At 53.4% G+C, this 20288-nt stretch overlaps 1 protein-coding gene across 1 annotated transcript; it reads right to left on the bottom strand.

Annotated features, from left to right (window-relative positions):
• Window positions 1–65: 65 nt before the first annotated feature.
• MEIOSIN (meiosis initiator) lies at window positions 66–20015 on the bottom strand. Its single transcript, XM_086688648.1, has 14 exons — window positions 19619–20015; window positions 18434–18504; window positions 12612–12702; window positions 9486–9597; window positions 7594–7728; window positions 6066–6311; window positions 5231–5339; window positions 4264–4364; window positions 3651–3806; window positions 3037–3110; window positions 2008–2172; window positions 1688–1932; window positions 791–880; window positions 66–213 (listed from the first exon to the last, which is right to left on the bottom strand). The coding sequence occupies exons 2-14, from the start codon at window positions 18502–18504 to the stop codon at window positions 66–68; spliced, it is 1743 nt and encodes a 580-aa protein (XP_086544774.1). The 5' UTR covers window positions 19619–20015.
• Between the last annotated feature and the right edge of the window lie 273 nt (window positions 20016–20288).

Below are 20288 nucleotides of genomic sequence, written 5' to 3'. Positions count from 1 at the left end.
GAGCTGTGAGATGGGGGGGGGGGGGGGGGGGGGGAGGAGAGGAGAGGCGAGGCAGGGTTACCCTCTCAGTTGTGAGGGTAACTTCTAATGGTCTGCTTCTCAGCCAGCAGCTGGTAGAAGGGCTTGGGGGTCCCCCAGTCTTCGTCCTCGCTGCTGGAGCTGTCCTGCTTCACGATCCGGTTGTGCTGGAGGCTGAACCTGCGCGCTTTGACGCTGGGGGAGGGGAGGCAGATCTGTCATTCCTTCCCCGTTCCCCGTCCCACCTCCCCTGGCCCAGAGCCTGGCTGAGGGGGAGACGGGAGCCTTGTCTGGCCCCATCAGGCCAACCTCTGGGCCTCCAAGTCCAGGTCTGTGCGATGGAAAGAGTCGAGGGCTCTTCGCGGGAGCCTCAGACTCCCACGAGGTGTTAAAAACCATGCACAGACACGTCATGTGTTTCAGGGGCCAGTGAGAAAGGGGCAGGTGACAGCTCTGATGTTAGACAGGAGAGGGTGGCAGAGAGGGGGAGGCAGGGAGGAGGCCTAGTGACAGGGCGATAAGCCCCGAGAAGCTCCCTGCGGCAACAAGGGCAGAAGGGGGTCCACAGACTGCTATTTGCCCTTCTAAGCTGCGAGGTAGGGCCCCTCTCTACCCATCACCCCCTAACACGTTCCTAGGCATTTGCAACACCCAACTCTTCCACCCCAGTCAGCTCCAGCCTGTCTCCGATACCATGAAGCTGGAGGCTCTGGGAAACAGAGCAGCAGCAGGGAGCAGGGAGGGCCCTCGGCTCAGGGCAGGGGCTCCTCACCAGTATGGTCTGCGCTCCTGCTGGGTCATCACCCGCCACAGTTGGGCCAGCTCCTTGGTGGCAGCCGTGGATGCGGTCCCAGGGCAGGCTCTGGGACAGGGGGGAGGAGGTCAGGAGAGGCCTTCAGGGGAGCCCGTGAAGGAGGTTTCCCGGCCCTCTCAGGGTCCTGGCTTTCCCATCCACGTTGGCCCGAAAAGGGCTCACACCCTCTGGGGCTCAGTTGTTAGAAAAGGGAGTGGGACTAAATGGTTGTTGGGAAGGGGACACCGTGTCTTGGGACGTGCGGAGGACCTGGATCTGCTGGTCCAGTACCAGCACCTGGATCTTCCTGTCAGGGCACCGTCTCCCCATTGTGGATCGGGGGGCCTCCCCCCCCCTCCGCTGTCAGGGCTGGGCGACTGATCTAGCAGGTGAGCCCCAAGAACTTTTGCCGGAAACATTAGAAACAAGGAGCTCTCCTCCCACCAGGTTGTTTGGTGTGACCCTGCACTGACCCCACCCTGAGTGCTGAAGGACAAAGCCAACCCAGAGGAGCCAAGTAGGAGATGGGGACAAAACTTCCAGACAGCCAGCAACGTCTGAGCCCTAGGCCCAGCGGCACCTGAAGCAATCGCGTTCTCCCCTTCTGTCAGGTTATATAAGCCAATTGTCTTTTTCTTTAAGTGTGAGTCGGGTTTCACTGCTTATAATTCGCAGGCCTTGACCAAGGCAGTGGGACCAGGTTAGATGCTGGGGGGCAGGGCGGGGGGGTGGGGAGTGTGGCCGAGGAAGGGTCACTGGGTCGTTTCTGGAAGGGGCAAATGTGTCAGACAGCAGGGACGACGCACTCTGGGGGCGGGGGGCGGGTGGACAGTGCAGGTCAGGCCCCACCCAGGGCCCCAAAGGACCCCCACCCACCGGATGTACTGTTTCCGGTTCATCCTGCAGAACATGATGAAGCCATTGACACACTTTTTCTTCATCTGGGTAGGGCAGGGGGGTTTCTCGTTCTCCTTGGGCTTCACCTGGCCCCTGCCCGCCCAGCCCTTCCTGGCCTTTCTCCCGGCAGAGGGCTGGGTCTCGGCCCGCCTGGTGGGGGTCCATGTGTAGTCTCCATCCTCATCGCTGGAGGACTGCAGGCGCTCGGGGTCGGCCTCATCGTCCTGGGCAGGGGACAGGGAGGTGAGAGTGGGCCGGAGACATGGGACCGACCCCTCCGATGGCTGTCCCCCCTTCACCTCTGGCTGCCTCCACACTGGCTCTTCGTCCGTGTTCTCAGAGCTGGAGCTGGACGGCGCCTTGCTGTTCTCGCTCAGCGACAGGTAGCAGTGGTCCAGTGAGACAGAGGACTGGCACAGGCTGTGGGAGTCGGGGGGGTCCTTGGGAGCCTCAGAGGGTGTCTCCTGGGGAGTGAAGGAGAAAGACGGGAGATGTGGGGGAGACCGCAGTGTCCCAGCTCAAATTTAAGACTCCCTGGTCCAAACACCTCCTGGACATGCAGGCAAATGTTCTCAAGTTCCCGCAGCAGGTCAGAGAGGGGCTAGGTGGGGCTCGGGTCCTCCGGGGCAATAGCTCTCGACGCCGTCAATTCAGCAGCCGTTGTGTCCTGGGCAAAGCGAAGCTTCTCTGAGCATCACGCTTGCCCACAGAATGGCGGTCACTACACGTGCCTCACAGGGCCGAGAAGCACCCAGCACAGTGCCCGGTGCTTACTAGGAGCTCCGCCAAAGGTGTCTATGCTGTGATTCAGTTACTCGCTGAGGCAGGGGGCCGCCTCCCACACGAAGGAACACTTATCTGGGGACCAGCTGGGTGAGTGGCGGGCCTTGGGGCCTGGTGTGTGTGTGTGTGGGGGTCCTCTTTCCAGCTGAAGATTCCTGAGCTCAGTCTGCCGTTTTTAGTTTCCTCATCTGTTGAATGCGGGTCACAAGAGACCCCACCTCACAGAGCAGTTGTAAAATTACGTGGGGTCTCTTATGGGCACCTGGCAGCTTTTAGCTCTTATCCTTTGTGTCTAGTTTATTCCAAATGCCCAGCACAGAGTGGGGTGCCTGGTGGCCAGCAGTGAATGTTCAAAGGATAAGGACGGACAGACGAGGGCACAGACGGTAGATGAATCTCTGGAAAGACGAGGAGAAGGGTGAGCAGGTGGATGGTGAGTGGGTGGGGGAAGGCGGCTTAACGGTAGAGGAGACGGAGGAGTAAACGAAACAGGTGAGTGACACGTGCGGAAAGAAGGATGGACGTGTCTGCGGACAGATGCCTACCTTGTTCTGTGGCACCTCAAGCAAGTCATCGGGGAGTGGAGACTCAGGATCTAGGAACACTTCTTCAAAGAGACCTGTCAGGGAGGGAGACCAGGGCGGGGGCTGGAATGGAAATGCCTCCCTCGCAGGGCCGGCCGGAGAGCCTCAGCGCCCTTGTCTAGATTTCTGTTCTGGGATCTCCCGTCCCAGGTCCGAATCCAGCTCACAGGCCAGCTCCCCTGGGGCACCCCCAACCTGAGGCGAGTGAGTGGGTCCCCCCCGCAGGCTCCTGGAGCCTTCTCCTCACCACACTGGCCTGGGCTGCTTCCCCACGAGGCTGTGGGCTTCCCGAGGCAGGGCCTGGGTGGGATTCACCCCTGGGGACCCAGTTCTGCCGAGCACAGGGCAGCACACTGGGTGGGCATCACCGTATGTTTTCTCTCTTTCTTTTTTTTCTTTCAAGTAGGCTTCGCCACCCAGCGTGGAGCCCAATGTGGGGCCTGAACTCCCAACCCTGAGATCAAGACCTGAGCTGAGATCAAAAGTCAGACACCTCACCAGCTGAGCCACCCAGGCGGCCCTCACCGAATGTTTTCTGAATGAACCAAGCGTCAGATCTAGCCCTGGGCTCTCACCTTGCACCAGGTACTCAGTACCGTCCTCCAGGATCTGTTCTGGCAGCGTGTTTCCTGGGGAGCTGAAGAGGGAGGGGCTGAGCCCGAGGATCTCACTCGGGTGGCCTGTCACAGCCCAGCTGTTAACCTGGGGAGGCCCCAAGGCCAGCGAGCTCCCTGAAAAGGAAACATCAGGCTTGAGGGTGTGTCAGCCCCGACACAGCAGATGGCTTTGAGGAGGTGGTGCTGGGCACTGGGAAAGGTGACTCTGTCAATTGCTCATTTGGAGCGCTTGGGAGAGGAAATTAAGAGACAAGATGCCCGGCATGATGCTGTGGATGGCCAAATCCAAAACCATCAATATCTGGTGTGCCAAATATGATAGATTGATTGTAGCTCCCCGGAGCTCTGTGTTAAGAAAGATTCTGAGGCAGTCTCGGGGCTCAACAGAAAGAATGATGGTTGATTACTAATGTCTGCCGTAGCAACCGATGGCTCAGTGATAGCAGGTAAGCTTACGTGGCCCTGCCCGCAGCAGCAGTCCTGGTCTCCTCCCCGCCAGTAAGCCTCAGGAGGAAACGACCAAGGAAGGCCCCCACACTAGCCTACAGGGAGGACAGACAGATCCAGTCACCATGGGGGCTGCCCTCTGGGGTCCAGGCAGGAAGCCAAGGGTCAGCATCTGGGGACTCCTTGTCCACTTCCTCGCTGGAATCGTAGAACACCATCTTCTGTCTGCAAGAGGTAGAATTTAAGAGGCAGACCCGGAGCCCTGGGCTGGGAGCTGCATGTGACCTGGGGCGAGCCGTTTCTCCCTGGGGTGTCTTGGTGTCACCCACTGTGATTGAAGATGGGGGTCGCTTTGTGCTGGCTGCTGGGGGGGGGGCAGGGCGGGCCGGAAGCTTAATCAGCTGAGGCGCCTGCCCTCAAGGGGCTTCAGATTGTGAGGAGAGGCAGGTGTCATGGGGTGCTGGTGACACAGGGGGCAGGGCTGTGATGGGTGGCGTTCCAGGAGGACAGAGAGGGTGGACAAGGCAGGAGGGAGGACCACACTGAGGTCAGCCGAAAGGGTGGAGGCTTTCTAGGGGGATGAGGGAAACAGGCTTGCCGGGAAGAGGGATCAGAGGGTGAAAAGCCCAGAGGCGGCAGGCGTGTGGCTCCTGTGGAGTGGCAAATATTTCGTGGTGTTAAGGGTAAGATTCATGGGTGAGGGGCAACAGAGAGGGCTGGCAAGATGAACCAGGGCCAGGGAAGTTCTATTTGGGCTCTTCCCCATGGGCACTGAGGGAGGCCTTAAAGCCATGAGCTGATGTGACCACAGTGTGTGGTTAGAGAAGTCAGTCAGGCAACTAGGGAGGACGGGCTGGAAGGGGTGAGACAGGAGGCAGGGAGGCTGGCGAGGGGCTGCAGCCCTGGTCCGGCAGACCGGAAGCAGGGCCCTCCTTGGAGCCTCAACCGCCTGCACCAAGCTAGGCCCACAGAGGTACTCTCTCCACAGATACCAGCGAGGATGTAAATCAACCTCGCTTCTCACTGCCCTTCAGCCATTCCAGACCACACACCTCAGCCTCCCCCACTCAGAGCCCTTGGGGTTCCCTTACCTGGGACAGGGCTGTGTCCTGTTGAGAAAATGGATCCCCTCGGCCCCTTGTTGGGCCTTGAAGGCAGGGTAGGGCCCATTACCCTGGGCACTGACTCTGCAACAGCAGCCTACGGGGGCAAGTCGGGATGCTTACTCCTGTGACTGGAACACCTCCTGGGACTCACAGACACAGGGATGCAGAGGTGCCGGGGCCCTGCTACAGCCTCTCCCGCCCAGATCCTAGCAAGACCTCAGGCTGCGGGGCCTCTGCGTGAGGCTCCAGGACAACCCGAATGACCCCTGGGTTTTTGGAACCCTACCTCTTTCTCAGAAGCTGGAAGGGAGCTAAAATCCTGAAGTGGAATAGTGTCGATGAAAATGACGATAGCAAAGACAAGGACAGAGTGCTTACCGTGCCAGCGAGGTTTTAGACATTTTACGTGGCAGTCGGCAGCCCTGGGCTGAAAGGCGCCATTTTTACAAGCCTTTCACAGTTAAGTGAACAGAGGGGATAGAACAGCTCAGGGCCTTGCCTTCCAAGCACCCCTTTCTCGCCTGGCTCCCTGCTGGGTGTGTGTCTGCAACTTTTCAACCTGGCACACGGACCAGAGTCACGAGAGCGACTGCCTGCCCTCCCCCAGTTCTGTGACCCACAGCCTCACATGAGGGCCACACTGAGGCTGTCCCACAACAGAGCCTGAGAAGAAAAGAGAACAGGGAAAGAGGCTCGAGATAGCGTCTCTCTTGTGCCCCATGGAGTCCCCAGCTACTGGGACCGGACTCAGGACATTGCTGGTACCTGACAAGCAGTGTATAAATAACCGGCTAAGATAACAGTGAGGAAGGAGACCAACTTGAGATGTCACAGTGGGTGCTGTTCTCAGCCATGTCCAGCAACGTCAGCCGGGACCTTCCTCCCTTTCTGTCATCTTGAGGCAGGGCTGATGCAGCTTTGGGGTGACTGCTGGAGGTGGTGCATCTTGAAGGAGTGGTGGTCCTCCCCACATTTCCTCCTTGCTGGTCTGGGGATGGGGTTACCCACTTCTTGGGCTTGTCCAGGGCCAGGCAGCGGCGAGGCTTCTGGGCCCGGGTCTGGCGTTCTGGGGGAGCAGAGAGACAGGCGTCAGAGGGGGCCAGAATATGGCTCAGATGGGGGGCTATCTTTGCTCTGGGTTCCACAACCTATTCAAAGCTTTGCCCAGGTAAGCCTGGGCCTCAGTTGGAGATCAGCTCAACGTAGGCTCCCTTCCCCTGCCCACACGTTAGAATCATCTTGTGAGCTCTGGAAAAATACTGATGCCCAGGTTCCACCCCAGACCACTGGAACTTGACTTTCAGGGTATGAGGCACAGAGATAGGCATTTTTTTAAAGTTTATTTACTTCAAGAGAGAGAGAAAGCACGAGTAAGGGAGGGGCAGAGAGAGAGAATCCCAACCAGGCTCTGCATTGTCAACACAGAGCCTGATGTGGGGATCAAACTCACGAACCAGGAGATCATGACCTGAGCCAAAACTAAGAGTCTGACCTTTAACTGACTGAGCCACCCAGGAGCCCCAGGGACAGGCATTGGGTTTTTTTTTCTTTTTTCTTTTTTTTTTTTTTTTTGAGAGAGAGAGGGCACAAGTAAGTGAGTGGTGGAGAGAGAGAGGGAAAGCTAGAGCGAGAATCCTATGAGGGGAAGAGAGAGAGAAGCGGGGCTCACCTGAAGCGGGGCACGAGCTCACCCGAAGTAGGGCTTGAACTCACAAACTGTGAGATCATGACCTGAGCTGAAGTTAGATGCTTAACCAACTGAGCCACCCAGGTGCCCCAGGGATAAGCATTTTTAAAAGTACCCTGGATGATTCAATTAGATATGCAGCCAAGACTGGAAATCATCGTTTAGGTACAAGTCCCATTTTAAAAACATGTAAACTGAGGCATGTGGACGGGAAGGGACACACAGCGAGTCAGTAGCAAGGCTGAGGCCAGCCCTAGGATGCTTGCTTTCCGCACGTGGGTCTTTCCATCACCCCGCGCTCCCTGATGTCCTGGCCCAGGATGCATGACTGGGTGTAAAAGACTACGTGCTAACAGCAGCTTCCACTCACTGAGCGCTGACCATGTGCCTCTCCACTCAGCATTGCTCGAGGGGTGTGTACACAGGCTCATCCTTAACACCACCCAGTGGCAGGTACTACAATTTCCAGACCAGGAAGCTGAGGCTCGGAGGAGGAAAGTAACCGCTCCAGGGGCTGGGAGTTGAACCAGGTGGGTCTGTCTCACTGTAAAGCCCGGTCAGGGGCTCTGGGTTGCTGCCTGGGCCTCCCCGGAGTAAGAACGGCTCTGGGGAAGGAGCTCTGCTCCCAGTGACCTGGCTTCCTGTCTAGCCTCACTTGTACCTGACGATCCGGTCAGTTTCTTCTTCCGAGGTTTCCGGCAGCCTCCCTGAAGACGGGACTTCCTCCAGTGTGGGGAGCGCGAAGGGGTGGAGCGTCTCAGCTTTGCTGGGCCCACGGCCGGGTTCCGAGCCAGCCCTGCACAGGATGGAGAAAGAGTCAGGTCGGATTGCCCCAACCAGCTGACTTTACAAGTGTGGAAACTGAGCTCCTGGGAAGAGATCGGATGGATGGGTGTGAGGCTGCACATCCAGGCAGTAGAGGTACAGGGCGAAAAGTCAGGTGTCCCCAGGGCCATCCTGGGCCTCTGCCAAGAGGGAAGATGGGCTCAGTGCTTCCCAAATGCTTCCCCATAGGCCTCATCCCCAACCAGTGCCTCCTCCTACCTTCCTCAGGGCACTGAAGACTCCGCTGCCCACCCTGGCTTGCCTGGGGCCGATCAGGCCTCTCAACTGTCCTTTGTTAGCATCTCCCAAATGTACCACTTCTGTCTACAGCCTTACCCTCAGTGCTAGATCGGTCTGTCCAGTGATCCTGTCCAGATCACTCCTAAAGGCCTCTTCGCTGACCTCCCTGACTCCAGTTTCTCACTTAATACCCAATCCCACACACTAGATGTCAGGCTCGTCTTCCAAAAAAAAAAAAAAAGAAAATCTGATCCTGGCTTTTCCTGGCTCAAAGCCCTTCAGGGTCTTGGACCCTCACCTCACCTCCTCTCACTGTGGCCCGTGGATTCTTTATGCCAGAAACAAGGACGGCACCCGGCACATGTAGCACTAGACAACCGGCTTGTTCCAGGCACCGTGTGACACTTTCTATGTGTATTAACTCATTTAAGCCTCATGACGAACACGGGAAGGAAGTACAGGTGACCCCTGAACAAGCAGGGTTAGGGGCGCCCATCCCCCTGCGCCGTGGAACACCCACAGCTAATTTGGACTCTCCAGAAACTTCACTACTAATAGCCTATTGCCGACCAGAAGCCTGACCAATAACATAAACAGTTGATTCACATATATTTTGCATATTATATGTGTTATCTACTGACCTCTTACCACAAAGTGAACTAGAGAAAAGAAAATGTTAAAAAACCGTAAGGAAGGGCGCCTGGGTGGCGCAGTCGGTTGAGCGTCCGGCTTCAGCCAGGTCATGATCTCGCGGTCCGTGAGTTCGAGCCCCGCGTCGGGCTCTGGGCTGATGGCTCGGAGCCTGGAGCCTGTTTCCGATTCTGTGTCTCCCTCTCTCTCTGCCCCTCCCCCGTTCATGCTCTGTCTCTCTCTGTCCCAAAAAAATAAATAAATAAATAAAAACGTTGAAAAAAAAATTAAAAAAAAAAAAAACCGTAAGGAAGAGAAAATACATTTACAGTTCCGTACGATATTTCTCCTGAGGTGCCTGTGTAGAGGTGAGTCCATGCGGTTCAAACCCACGTTAGTCCAGGTTCAACTGTACTACTATCGGCTTCATTTTGCAGCCGTGGAAACTGAGGCATTGAGAGGTTAAGGTCCCGAGACCTGTGTCTGCGTCAGGATCCGGTTCAAGAACCTCGCGCGTCATCTTGATGTTACGCGGTCCCTCCAAGCGTGCCCGCTGCTGGCCTGTCCCAGACCTTCCACAGGTGTCTCCTCATACACGCCCACTGCTGCTTCTGCCTGGTGGGGTCCCCCTGCCCTTATCCTCCAAGGCCCAGTTGCAAGGCCCCTCCCCGCCACAGTCTTCCCAGATGCCCCTAAGTTCACAGCATCACACACATCTCTCTGTCTCTGTCCCCTCTGCCAGGCTCTGAGAGGCCGGAGGGCCTGGACTCATCTAAGTCACTCGCTCGGTGCCCCCCGACGGCAGCACAGCTCTTGGTCTGTGGCAGGCATTGGGAAATGGGGACTGAACTTACTTACCCCCAAGTCTGCCTTCCCCATTGGCGGTGTGGAATTTGAGCAAGGCCTTGGCCACATCGATGTTTTTCTGGAGGTACTGAATGTAGTGCAGGACGTGCAGGAGAATCTCCTTCTGCCCTCAAAAGAAAGACAAGGCTGAGCACAAGAGTGGGGTCCCACGACAGTGTGAGGCTACTGGGGACCAGAGACAGAAAGGCTCTGGGACCGCGTTCCCCACCCCAACAATCCCTCCACTGGCAGAGGTGCTCCTATTCTGCTGTTTAGTCCTTGCTGCCGCTCAGGGAGACTTCTGTTACAGCTAAGGAAACTGAGGCTCAGAGTGCTAACGCTAAGGCGAAAGAGAGGAAGTGGCAGTGCTGGGATCTGAACTCGGGTCTGCCTGCCTCCTGGCCCAGTTTTTCAACACACACCATCTGGCTTTCCACCCCTGACCCTTCGCATATGCTGTATTCTCTATCTGCAAAGCCCCCCTCCCCCCTCCCCACAGACCCCTGCTCTGGCTTCTCCACCTTTGAGCCTTACTCAGCACAGTGGTCTCCCCTTCCAGAAACTTTCCACCTCCCTGACCCCTCTCACCCAGGCTGGGTCAGATGTCCCTCCTCAGCATTCTTGTAATACCCTGGGCCTGTTTTATAATTACCTGTTTATGCGTTATTTTCTCTCATTGACCTTGAACTAGTTGAGGGTAGAGATTGTAGCTAAGCGATTCCTGCATCCCTTACTCACAGAATAAAGAGGTAGCTTAGCCAGTGTTCGCTGAAGACTGACCTCCCCTGTAGCACTGAGCATGATGCCTTCTGCCCAGCGGGCATCAGCCAGCCAGCCAGCCACCAAGTACTGACTCAGTTGGTTTTGGAGACACGAAGTTCAAACAGACTACTACCCACTGAGGGCCAGGTATGTAGGGGTGAACCAACACACTTCTGTTTACCTTCCTGGAATTTACAATCTAGGGAGGGCAGTGGGCCTTAATAAACTCAGAAATGATGCAAAATTATCAACCGTGTGATAAGCATTATGAATAAGGGTGTAACAAGAGATTCTGAAAGTGGACTTGAGTGTCTGAAAAAGCATTTAAACGGAGACCTGAAGAATGACAGGGGTTAGCCTGGGGAAGAGGAGAGGGAAGAATGCCAGCAAGTATTTCTTGGATTGAACTGGATCCCTAGAATAACAACAAAACCATTAGCAGTAATCTTCCAAACCCTAGATCAGGAAACACGATCCCACAAAGGGAAACGTGTGAAACCATTCCAGAAGATATAACACCGATGGTCGCTGAAATGATCTGACCTGATCCACGGAAGGAAGCTGTAATCTAACTAAGGAATATCTGTGACACAGGCAGGAGACTATGTATTACTTTGGAAGGACCTGGACCCCATGTGCCACTTCCTGGCTGGGTATTGGGAGCAGGCCATGTTACCTCTTTGTGCCTCAGTTTTCTCATCTGTGCAGTGGGAATAAGGATATTCACATAGGCTCAGAGGATCATCGTTAGGACTGAATAAACTAGTGTGTGTGAAACTGCCCAGCACAGAGCCTGATACACTATGGATGAGAACACTTTCATCAGGTTCTCAAAGGATTAAGTGAGGACCTTTTCTAACTCTTGAGAACCGAACTGTGGGTTTCTCAAGATCAGGTATGGTATCTCCAACACCAGGCTTGGCACACGATTGGCACTCGCTAAGCTAAAATGTTTATGAACTATAAAGTAATATGAAATGTTTTTTATTACTGGTATAATTTTTTAGTGTTTATTTATTTCTGAGAGAGAGAGAGAGAGAGAGAGAGAGAGAGAGAGAGGGAGAGAAAGCGAGTGGGGGGAGGGGCAGAGAGCAAGAGACACACAGAATCCAAGGCAGGCTCCAGGCTCTGAGCTGTCAGCACAGAGCCTGACGGGCTGGAACTCACAAACCGTGAGATCATGATCTAAGCTGAAGTTGGATGCTCGACCGAGCCACCCGGGCACCTCATACTGGTATTGTTTTTATGCAGAAGGCAATTGGGCATCACCTCAGACTCCAAGACCAAAGGCTCAGTGATCAATACTTCAGGAAGGTTAGTATGGGGGCTACCAGCAGAGGTTCAAATCCCCGAGACCTTCTGAAGGGAAGATAGATGGTCCTGTAACATTTTCAACTCAGGGAATTCATGCACTCATTCATCTACTCGTTGTTTCATTCAACACCTATGGAGCACTGAATGACAGAACCGTTGAGGAGGGGAGCCTTTGGAATGCCACAAACCTGACTCTCTCTCTCTGCTATTAACCAGCTGTGTCCTCGACCCCTCTGTGCTTCAGAGGGGTGAGTTCCGCCAATGGGGAACTCATGTTGGGAACTCTGTGAGTTCCCAGAGGATGGGTCCCAAGTTTCTTTGCCTCCCCTTGTTGAGACTAGAACAGCTTCTGACATCCAACCGTCTTTCCATAACCAGCTGATGAATGAACGAATGACAGGACGGAATGAGAGGAACTAGGGTGAGAAAGCATCACACCAGGCCTTCCAGATCTTTGAGTCCCTTATTAAGTTGCTCCCAGTGGCGGGAGCAAGGTGTCAGCTCAGCACTGCATACTTTTATTGAGGAGCCACTGCAGATGCCCAGAGAAGCCTTATCTATCTCTACCTCGTGGAGAAGATGCCCACAGGACACAAAACAAGGGACTCACAGAGAGGGAACCGACACTTGGTCATGGCTATTATGTCATTTTGGCCTCACAGTATTGCTGGGTAGTAGATGTTATTGTTTCTTGTTTTACAGCTGAGAGGCATGATGCTGGAGAGGCTGACAAGCTGAGCGCCCGGCCCAGAGTCCTATCGTTTGGGGGCTGAAGGGCTCAAACCCATGGCTGTTTGAGTCCCAAAGTGATGACCTTTACCAGGCTCCTTGCCGATTTTCCCCTCCCAGGTCCCCCTGCCTCTTTTGCAAAAACAGACCCCCCCACCCTCCCCGCCACCACCACCACCCGTCTTCTGGTCATGGGATCACAGAAATGCCCCATCGAGGGCGCCGTCCCTGAAAGGGCCTGTCGAGGGTTCCCAGCATGAGGGAGGCTAAGCTGGTTACGGATATCTTCAGATCTGCCTCCTGCGTCCGCCTCCCCTCCCTCGGTCCCCATACCTTGGTGAGCTTCTTGGTACCCTTCTTCAGGGCCATGGGTAGCAGCAATGCCAGCTCCTGCAGTTTGCTGGTGTGGTTTTTCCTTTGCCTCCTGTTTTGGGCCAAGAGCCGGTTTGGGTTAGGACAGCCAAAATGGAAATTGGCCCCTGACCCCCAAACCACTGGTCTCAGTGTTCCCCTTCTCAGAGAAGCTCCCCTCCCCTGACACCCCAGACAGAATCCTCATCCCCTCAGTCATCAAATCTCACCCGTTCCCCTTGCAATCCCTCCTCTCCACCCCCAGCCCCTGGCCTGGTCCACATGTTGACATTCCCCTAGCTCTCCCGGCCTCCTGTCTGGCCTCCTCCAGCCCATACTGTCTCCTAGAGTCAGGGTGACCTTTCTGAAAACCAGATCTGCCCACGGTTTTCTCATCTGTGCAGTGGGAATGAGGAGATCCATTCAGGCTCAGAGGATCATCAACAGGACTGAATAAATCAGTGTGTGTGAAGCCGCCCAGCACAGAGCCCGATATGTTACTTGACTAATAAGTACTTCAAATCTCTCAAGGCCATCCTATTATTAAAGGTCAAGTTTAAACTCTGAACACAGCTTTTATAATGCCCCTCAAGGCCTGGCTCTGCTGACCATCCTGGTCTCATCTCTTACTTTCTTTGGTTCTCTCCCATCAAGTGACTCTAACTCCACAGGACAGGTGGGATACCTCTGCTAAGGTCCCTCAGCCCCATCCATGCTCACGCACTTCTCTGGGTCCTGCTCTGAGCTGAGAGGTGGTGGAGGGGGGAACCACTCTATCTCTAGCATCTAGAACAGGGTCTGGCACGTCGTGGGAACTCGCCACATCTTTGCTAGATAAATAAATAAGGGCATGGCAGAAGCTGACTCCTGGGGGGATGCAGAACTTCCAGGATCTAATCCCTGAATCCATAATTCATCATATATCCCTGTATACACACCTCCACCCCAATCTTGACAGATGGAGACACAAAGACAATGGAGCCTCTCTCCCAAATTACACACCATTGCCACCACTCCCATGACTCCTTTTGAATGCCCAGATCCCCCCGTTTCCACCCATCTTTGTCTCACCTTCCTTGGGGCTCAGTTCAATTGCCACCTGCCCCAGGCAGCCCCTGGCGACCACCCTTGCCTTCCTCCCTTGCTCTGAATGGCCACAGGACTTTGTCACCTGCAGCATGGCCACGCCCAAAACACTCCCTTGATTACAGCCAGATGTTTAGTTCCTACTCACACATCCACAAACTAACACCTCCTCCTTTTCAGGCCCCGCGCTGGACACCATGGAAGGTGAGAGAAATCATGGTCATTGCCCTCGAGGAGATGGGGGAGTAGTGAGGGACACACACTTATCTCCCTAACCAAACTCTGGAGCTCTAAAAGAATCTTTCTCACTCATTCACTTAGCAATTACTGATTGGGCACCTACTATGTGCCAGTAATGGTGATAGGCAGTAGGGATAAATGTATATAAACAAAGGGACGCCTGGGTGGCTCAGTTGGTTAAGCATCTGACTGCAGCTCAGGTCACGATCTCATGGTTCGTGGGTTCAAGCCCCACACCGGGACCTATGTTGACCATGCGGAGCCTGCTTGGGATTCTCTCTCTCTGCCCCTCCCCTGCTCTCTCTCTCTCTCAAAATAAGTAAGCTTTATTTAAAAAGTATAAAAAACAAAATACAGCTCCTTCTAGAGCCCACAGTACACTCAGGGATAAAGGCATTAATCAAATTGTCACACAAACAAACATAAAATTCCAATTGGGACCAGAAACAGCTATAAAACTTACTGGGGAGGGGAGCCTTGCAGATGAAAATGTGGGGCCCCTTTTTCAAAAATTAAGAATTTCTAGATGGTGAGAGCAGAGCATCAAACCAAGAATCAGGCTCTGCCAAGCACAGGGCTCTGTAACTGCATGAGTTGCACACCCATGAAGTTGGCCCTGATGGAGACAAAGACACCTGCTTGGTGTTAGGAGAACTTGTAACAGGTGTCTTTGATCTAATCTGAGGTTTTTCCCTGAGGAAGTAAACCTGGCCAGAACCTGTGCTGAAGGATGAGTGGAGATGTATAGGTGAAGAGAGAACAAGAACATTTCAGATAGAGAGAACATGTGTAAAGGCCCTGTGGCACGAGGAAGCATGGAGAACTCAAAGGAAGTAAAGCTGCCAGTGTCCTGGCCCACAGAAAGCAAGGGGTCTTGTGGGGTGACACAAGGCTGGAGAAGATAGGGGCCAGATGAGGCAGGGTCTCAGAGGCTCATGGTACAGAAGAGTTTTGCCCTTATCTGAAGACCAACAGGAAGCCATAAAAGGGCCTTACACAGGGGATGATATCATTAGTGTACCCTCTCAAAACTGCTATGAATACAGAAGACTATGCATATTAGTCAACTGAATGGAGGAATAAAAGAAAAACAAATCTCTGGTCTCAAGTTACTTCCTGGTAGAAACCACAACTTTGAGGGGCTAGGGTGTTAGCGTTCTATCCTTGGAGGAAAACTGGGTTAGGCTGACCTCTAAAGTCCTGTTGGGCCCTGATATTTACTTTTTGCATACCACTTTCCTTCTGTTCTAGAGGAGCCCCTGGAAGCCCCAGCGAGAAGCAAGGAAGGAAAAAGTGTCCAGGCCTATTTAAGTTCAAGGTGTTATTTGACCATGTCTGGGAAAAAGAGTTTCATTTCAACTGTATGTAGTCCCTGGGTGTTTACTCGGGGTTTTGCAAAGCACCGAGAGAGCCTTCTGTGTGCAAACACAGAAGTTCCAGGAAAAAAATTTAGAGGGAGAAAAAGGATGACTAGGCATCACAAAATCTTGGCATCTTGTGGGCAGTAGTCCTGAATAGGTGTAACCTGGGGTCTGCCCCCAGGGGCCTCTGGGTTCCGGGCACTTCCTCCCATGGCTGCCTCTTTCCTTACTGGATGGTTCGGGTTTCAGACAAACTCTTTCCTCATAGTGTCTATAATTTTCACCCGCTAATTCCAGCTCTGCCCTCTGGGGCTTCAGGAACAGGCCAGCTGCAGCCACATGGGTCCTTTTTCCGTTTCTCTAAACCGCCAAGTTTCTCTCTGCCTTAGGGCTTTTACTATTCCTCCACCGGGAATGTTCTTTTGCCCTAATTGTTGTATGGCTGGTATGTTCAGAACCTAGCTTAAATATGACCCCCTCAGAGAGGCCTTTTCTGACCAACTGATCGAACTAAACACATTCTTTGTCACCTCCCCATATCATTTATCAGAACCTGAAATCTTTCTTTATTATAAATACCACAGGGCAGGGATTTTGGTCTTTTTTATTAATTGTTATATCCCACACTGACTTATCCATTAGGTACAGTAAGTACAGTACATAAATTCTGGTGCCGCTTTTAAGGGCTCATGAAAATATTTTCTTTTTTCTTTTGAGATTTTGTTTTTAAGTAATTTCTACACCCAATATAGGGCTTGAGCTCAAAACCCTGAGTTCAAATGTTGCATGCTCCCCTGAGTGAGCCAGTCAAACACCCTAAAAATGTTTTAATTTCTTTTAAAATCGATACTGATGTTGTTGTAAACTATAATTTAAAATATGTTTTTGGGGGCGCCTGGGTGGCTCAGTCGGTTAAGCATCCAACTTTGACTCAGGTCATGATCTCTTGGTCTGTAAGTTTGAGACCCGTGTCAGGCTCTGTGCTGACAGCTCAGAGCCTGGAACCTGCTTTGAATTCTGTGTTTCCCTCTCTCTCTCAAAAGTAAATAAAACATTAAAATTTTTAAGGGGCGCCTGGGTGGCTCAGTCGGTTGAGTGTCCGACTTCGGCTCAGGTCATGATCTCACGGTCCGTGAGTTCGAGCGCTGTGTTGGGCTCTGTGCTGACAGCTTGGAGCCTGGAGCCTGCTTTGGATTCCGTGTCTCCCTTTCTCTCTTCCCCTCCTCCACTCGTGCTCCATGTCTCTCAAAAATACATAAACATTAAATAAAAAAAAGTTTTAATACAAAACTTCTTAAAAATTAAAAAATAATTTTAAATACATTTCTAATGGAGGAAGGGGTTCAAGAAGGCAAATGGCCTAGGGCCCATGAAAGTCATGTGTTGCCCTGACTATATCCCAGCTCCTAGAATAATGACCAGCACTAAGTAAGTGTTCAACAAAAAATTATTGAATTTATGGATGTTCCTTCTGTCTTCTGATGGCCTCAGCCTTTGAAATGGCAAATGACTCTATTTCTTGGGTTTCCTCTTCCCTGAGCTAATCAGGCTAAACCCTCCCTAGTTTTTATTTTACGGCAGCTGGAAGAGCCAGTCCAAATATCTCGTATTAGATATAGGAAAACTAAGGCCCAGATCCTAATGTGCAGACATTTAAGAGTAAGAGCTGCCCCAAAGTGGGACAAAGCAGGGGGCAGTGCCCGGAGGCAGCATAATAGTTCGTTATAAGCTCCAGCTTTTGAATAAGACAGATCTAGATGGAAATCCCAGCTCTGTCACTTGCTGTGTGACTTTGGAAAAATTTTTGATCTCTCTGAGGCTGTTTTAAACTAATTTATAAAATGGAGGTGGCTAGAAAGTTTTATCTTGTCTGGAGGGTGTTGAGCATAACACCTGGCACATTGAGAGTGCTCACAAAATGTTCGAGATAGAAGGTGAACGGTCATTTGTCAGAATTTTCTAGGGAGAAAGGATGCTGAAGGAGGGGGTGGAAGGTTGGCAAACCTGTTGGTTTTGGTTGATGAACATTTAATCCCCCTTGTCTGGTAATAATTTCCTTTGGAACCACCCCTCCCCCACTCTCAGTCTATGTGGCCCAGAAAGGTCAAACCCAACCTCCCCCTCCACTGGGCAGCATAGAACTAAGGTCCAGCTAAGAAGAGTCACAGTGATTGGTTTGGGATTGGGGTCCTAACCCAGCTTTGGCCAATCGGAATCAAGGGTCCTGGAAAGAGACTCCCTGCTGGGGTTGTCAGGCTGGCAGGATGTGGTTCTGGAGCTTCTGGAAGCCATCTTGCCCTCACAAAGAGAGAGCCTGCTTAAGAAGGGAGCCAACAGAGGGCAACAGCAGAGCCAAGCGAGGCAGGTTCCTTGCCTGGACCCAGCCAAGCCGGATGCCCCTGAATTTTTTGTTTAAAGGACCCAGTGAGGAACCAATGACCCTTTTATGCTTAAGCTGGTTTCAGCAGGTTTCCCGTTAATTGCAACTAAGAGTCTTTATTAATACAATGACCAACACCCTCCCCCCATCTAGAAAGGGGGAAAAGGGAATACATTGTTGGTGACCTCTGGGATTCCAGGAGGAATGGGCAGCAGGAAAGGCATTCTTCACTGTCTTCATAGTGCTCCTTCTGAGCACAGAACCTAAGTCAAGAACCTGAACAAAGCAGATGCTGAGTTTCAGAGTTAATAAATGAATGGGGAGATGGATGGACAGTAAGTCATTTGGGGAGACAATGGGGATAAGATGAGCTGTGGCTCTCTTTGCTTTAGCCAGGCTTTGGAGGGAAGGAGAAACCCGACCCAACTCTCAATCTGCTGTGAAAATCCCCTCTATGAGATTCCTGGCCCTTGATAGGTGTTTGCCGGATGAATGAATACAGGAAAAAAAGAAAGGGAGGAGGGCGTGTAAGCAACTCAGAAGGTCAAAGCCTGCAAGGGTCTCAGAGATGCTCTTTCATCTTGAAAATGGCGGTAACATTCGCCCATACAAATAGCATACAAACCAAGGGCTTAGGGGAGAGTCTGACAAACAGTAAATGCTCAGTAAACATTATTGTTATTATTCAACGAGAGTGGCCGAAGCTGCAAGGGAGATGGACAGGGTAGAGCCCTTACCTCTCACTGGGACCCAGGGGACTGGCTCTGGGCCATTCAGGGGAACACAAGTGTGTACTGGAATGCCACATCTGCAAAGAGGGAAAAAAGAAAGAATTATTAGTGACCTCTGGGATTCCAGGAGGAATGGCTAGCAAGGTGGGCAGCCTTCATTTTCCCCAAGTTGTTCCTTTGAGCACTCCGACAGCCCAAGGGTCCCCGACCCCCACAAATATGGGCCCAGAGACCAAAGTCAAACCCCTGAACTCTCAACCGAAGTCCCTGAATCCCAAACTGTAAATTTGGGCCAAGTTGTGATCTGTACCTAAAACTAAAAACACATTCCCACACTTTAACTTCAGAACTTCTGTCTTAATAGTGACACGTCACACGGCCAGGCCTGCAACCTGGCTTGAGCTCTCTAAAACGGTGAGGTTAAGATGCAAAAACCATGACTTGGAACTCTCAAAGTGAAGATCTAAAACCCCCAAAGATGCCCTCCCAAACCTAAAAACCCTCAACAGTGATACTGAGATACTCTAGACCCCCATACTGGCTACTTCTGATCTCCAAATACGACCCCAATCCCAGTCCAGTTGAGATCACAGACCACAAACCTTAACAGAGAACCCAAACCCTAAAATAAGAAACCCACGCCCCCAGAGCAAACCAGAGTCTCCCACGGTGACGTTGGATCCAAACACAAAGACCTCCAGACCCCAGAACTATCCTTTCAGACCTTCAAATTGTGACCCCCCCCCCAACCCTACAATCGAGATCTCACAGGTGAGTCCCCAAACTGACGCCCCGTACTCAGCGTGGGGACTCCAGGCCCCGAAAGTTAAGCCTCAAAGTCCCAAATGGTGACTTCAGCCCCGAAATCTCATACCTCCTACTCCACACTGGGATGCTAGATCCCTAAATCCAACGCAAGGCTTCAAACCTCCCATATCAGGCCCCGGGGCCCCCAAGTGGTACCCCGGAACTCAAAATCTCCCCAGGATCTCCCGATCCCAACAGGAAAGCTTCCAGTCACAAAGCCCCCACACCTCCAGACTCCAATACTAGTTACTCCCAGATACAAAGCCGGAGATACCAGGTCCCGGATCCCCTATCTGACAGCCCCGATACTCTTCAGGGTCTTCAGTATGTCAAACCTGAGCCTGGACCCCCAAACCTCGGCCCAACCTCAAACCCAACACCCACCCCGCTCTGCGGCCCCTGGCCTGCCTTGCTCCGAGCACCCGGGCACGTCCGCCTTCCTGTCCCCCTGCACCTCCGGGAGGGAGGCCACGACCACAGAGTGCAGCTCCTGAACGGACCCCAGGCTCCCCACTTCTGGAGGGCGAGTTCGCCTCGGCCTCCAGCACCCGCCTCAGGACGTGCAAAATGGCGCGAGGCCCCCCCTTGTGGTTTCACGCCAGCTCCACGCTCAGGAGCCTGATCGGACAGCGTCCGGCGCGCCTCCTGGGAGGCGGGCTGCGCCCGCGAGCCTCAGGCCGGCCTCGGCCACCGCGCTCCCCACCCGGGCGTGGGGTGGCCGCGAACCCCCTTAGCTCGAGGCTCCCGGGCGAGGCCCCAGGAGGGGAGCAAAAGCGAGCTTCTGAGGCCAGGCCACGCCCCCGCCGGTTCCCGCCAAGGTGTGCGGGGCACGAGACTGCAGAGGCGAAACGGCAGGGTGCGAGGGGCCGTGCGCAAGCGCGCCTGGGGACGGGCCCCGTCTTCCAGCGCCCGTGGGAGCTTCGCCTCGCGCCTCCAGACAAGGCCCCTGCCGGTGCGCGCCAAAGGGCCAACCAATCAGCGCTCAGTCAGCTGCCCGCCACCCCGCCCCCGTCTGGCCTCGCCCCCTCAGCTGATTCCTGAGGTCCAGGACCCC

This window comes from Puma concolor, chromosome E2 (genome assembly GCF_028749965.1).
Source record: "Puma concolor isolate L17-30 chromosome E2, mPumCon1.1.hap2, whole genome shotgun sequence".
Classification (NCBI taxonomy): Eukaryota; Metazoa; Chordata; class Mammalia; order Carnivora; family Felidae; genus Puma; species Puma concolor.
Note: the sequence above shows the minus strand (reverse complement) of the source record. Positions and strands in the feature narration are given on the sequence as shown.

Coding starts and splice junctions, on each gene's coding strand:
- MEIOSIN (XM_086688648.1), bottom strand. CDS start 18,504: ATGTGGCATTCCAGTACACACTTGTGTTCCCCTGAATGGCCCAGAGCC. Junction 12,703..18,433: donor CCCCTGGGTCCCAGTGAGAG/GTAAGGGCTCTA, acceptor GGCCCAAAACAG/GAGGCAAAGGAAAAACCACA. Junction 881..1,687: donor AACCGGAAACAGTACATCCG/GTGGGTGGGGGT, acceptor CCCCTGTCCCAG/AGCCTGCCCTGGGACCGCAT.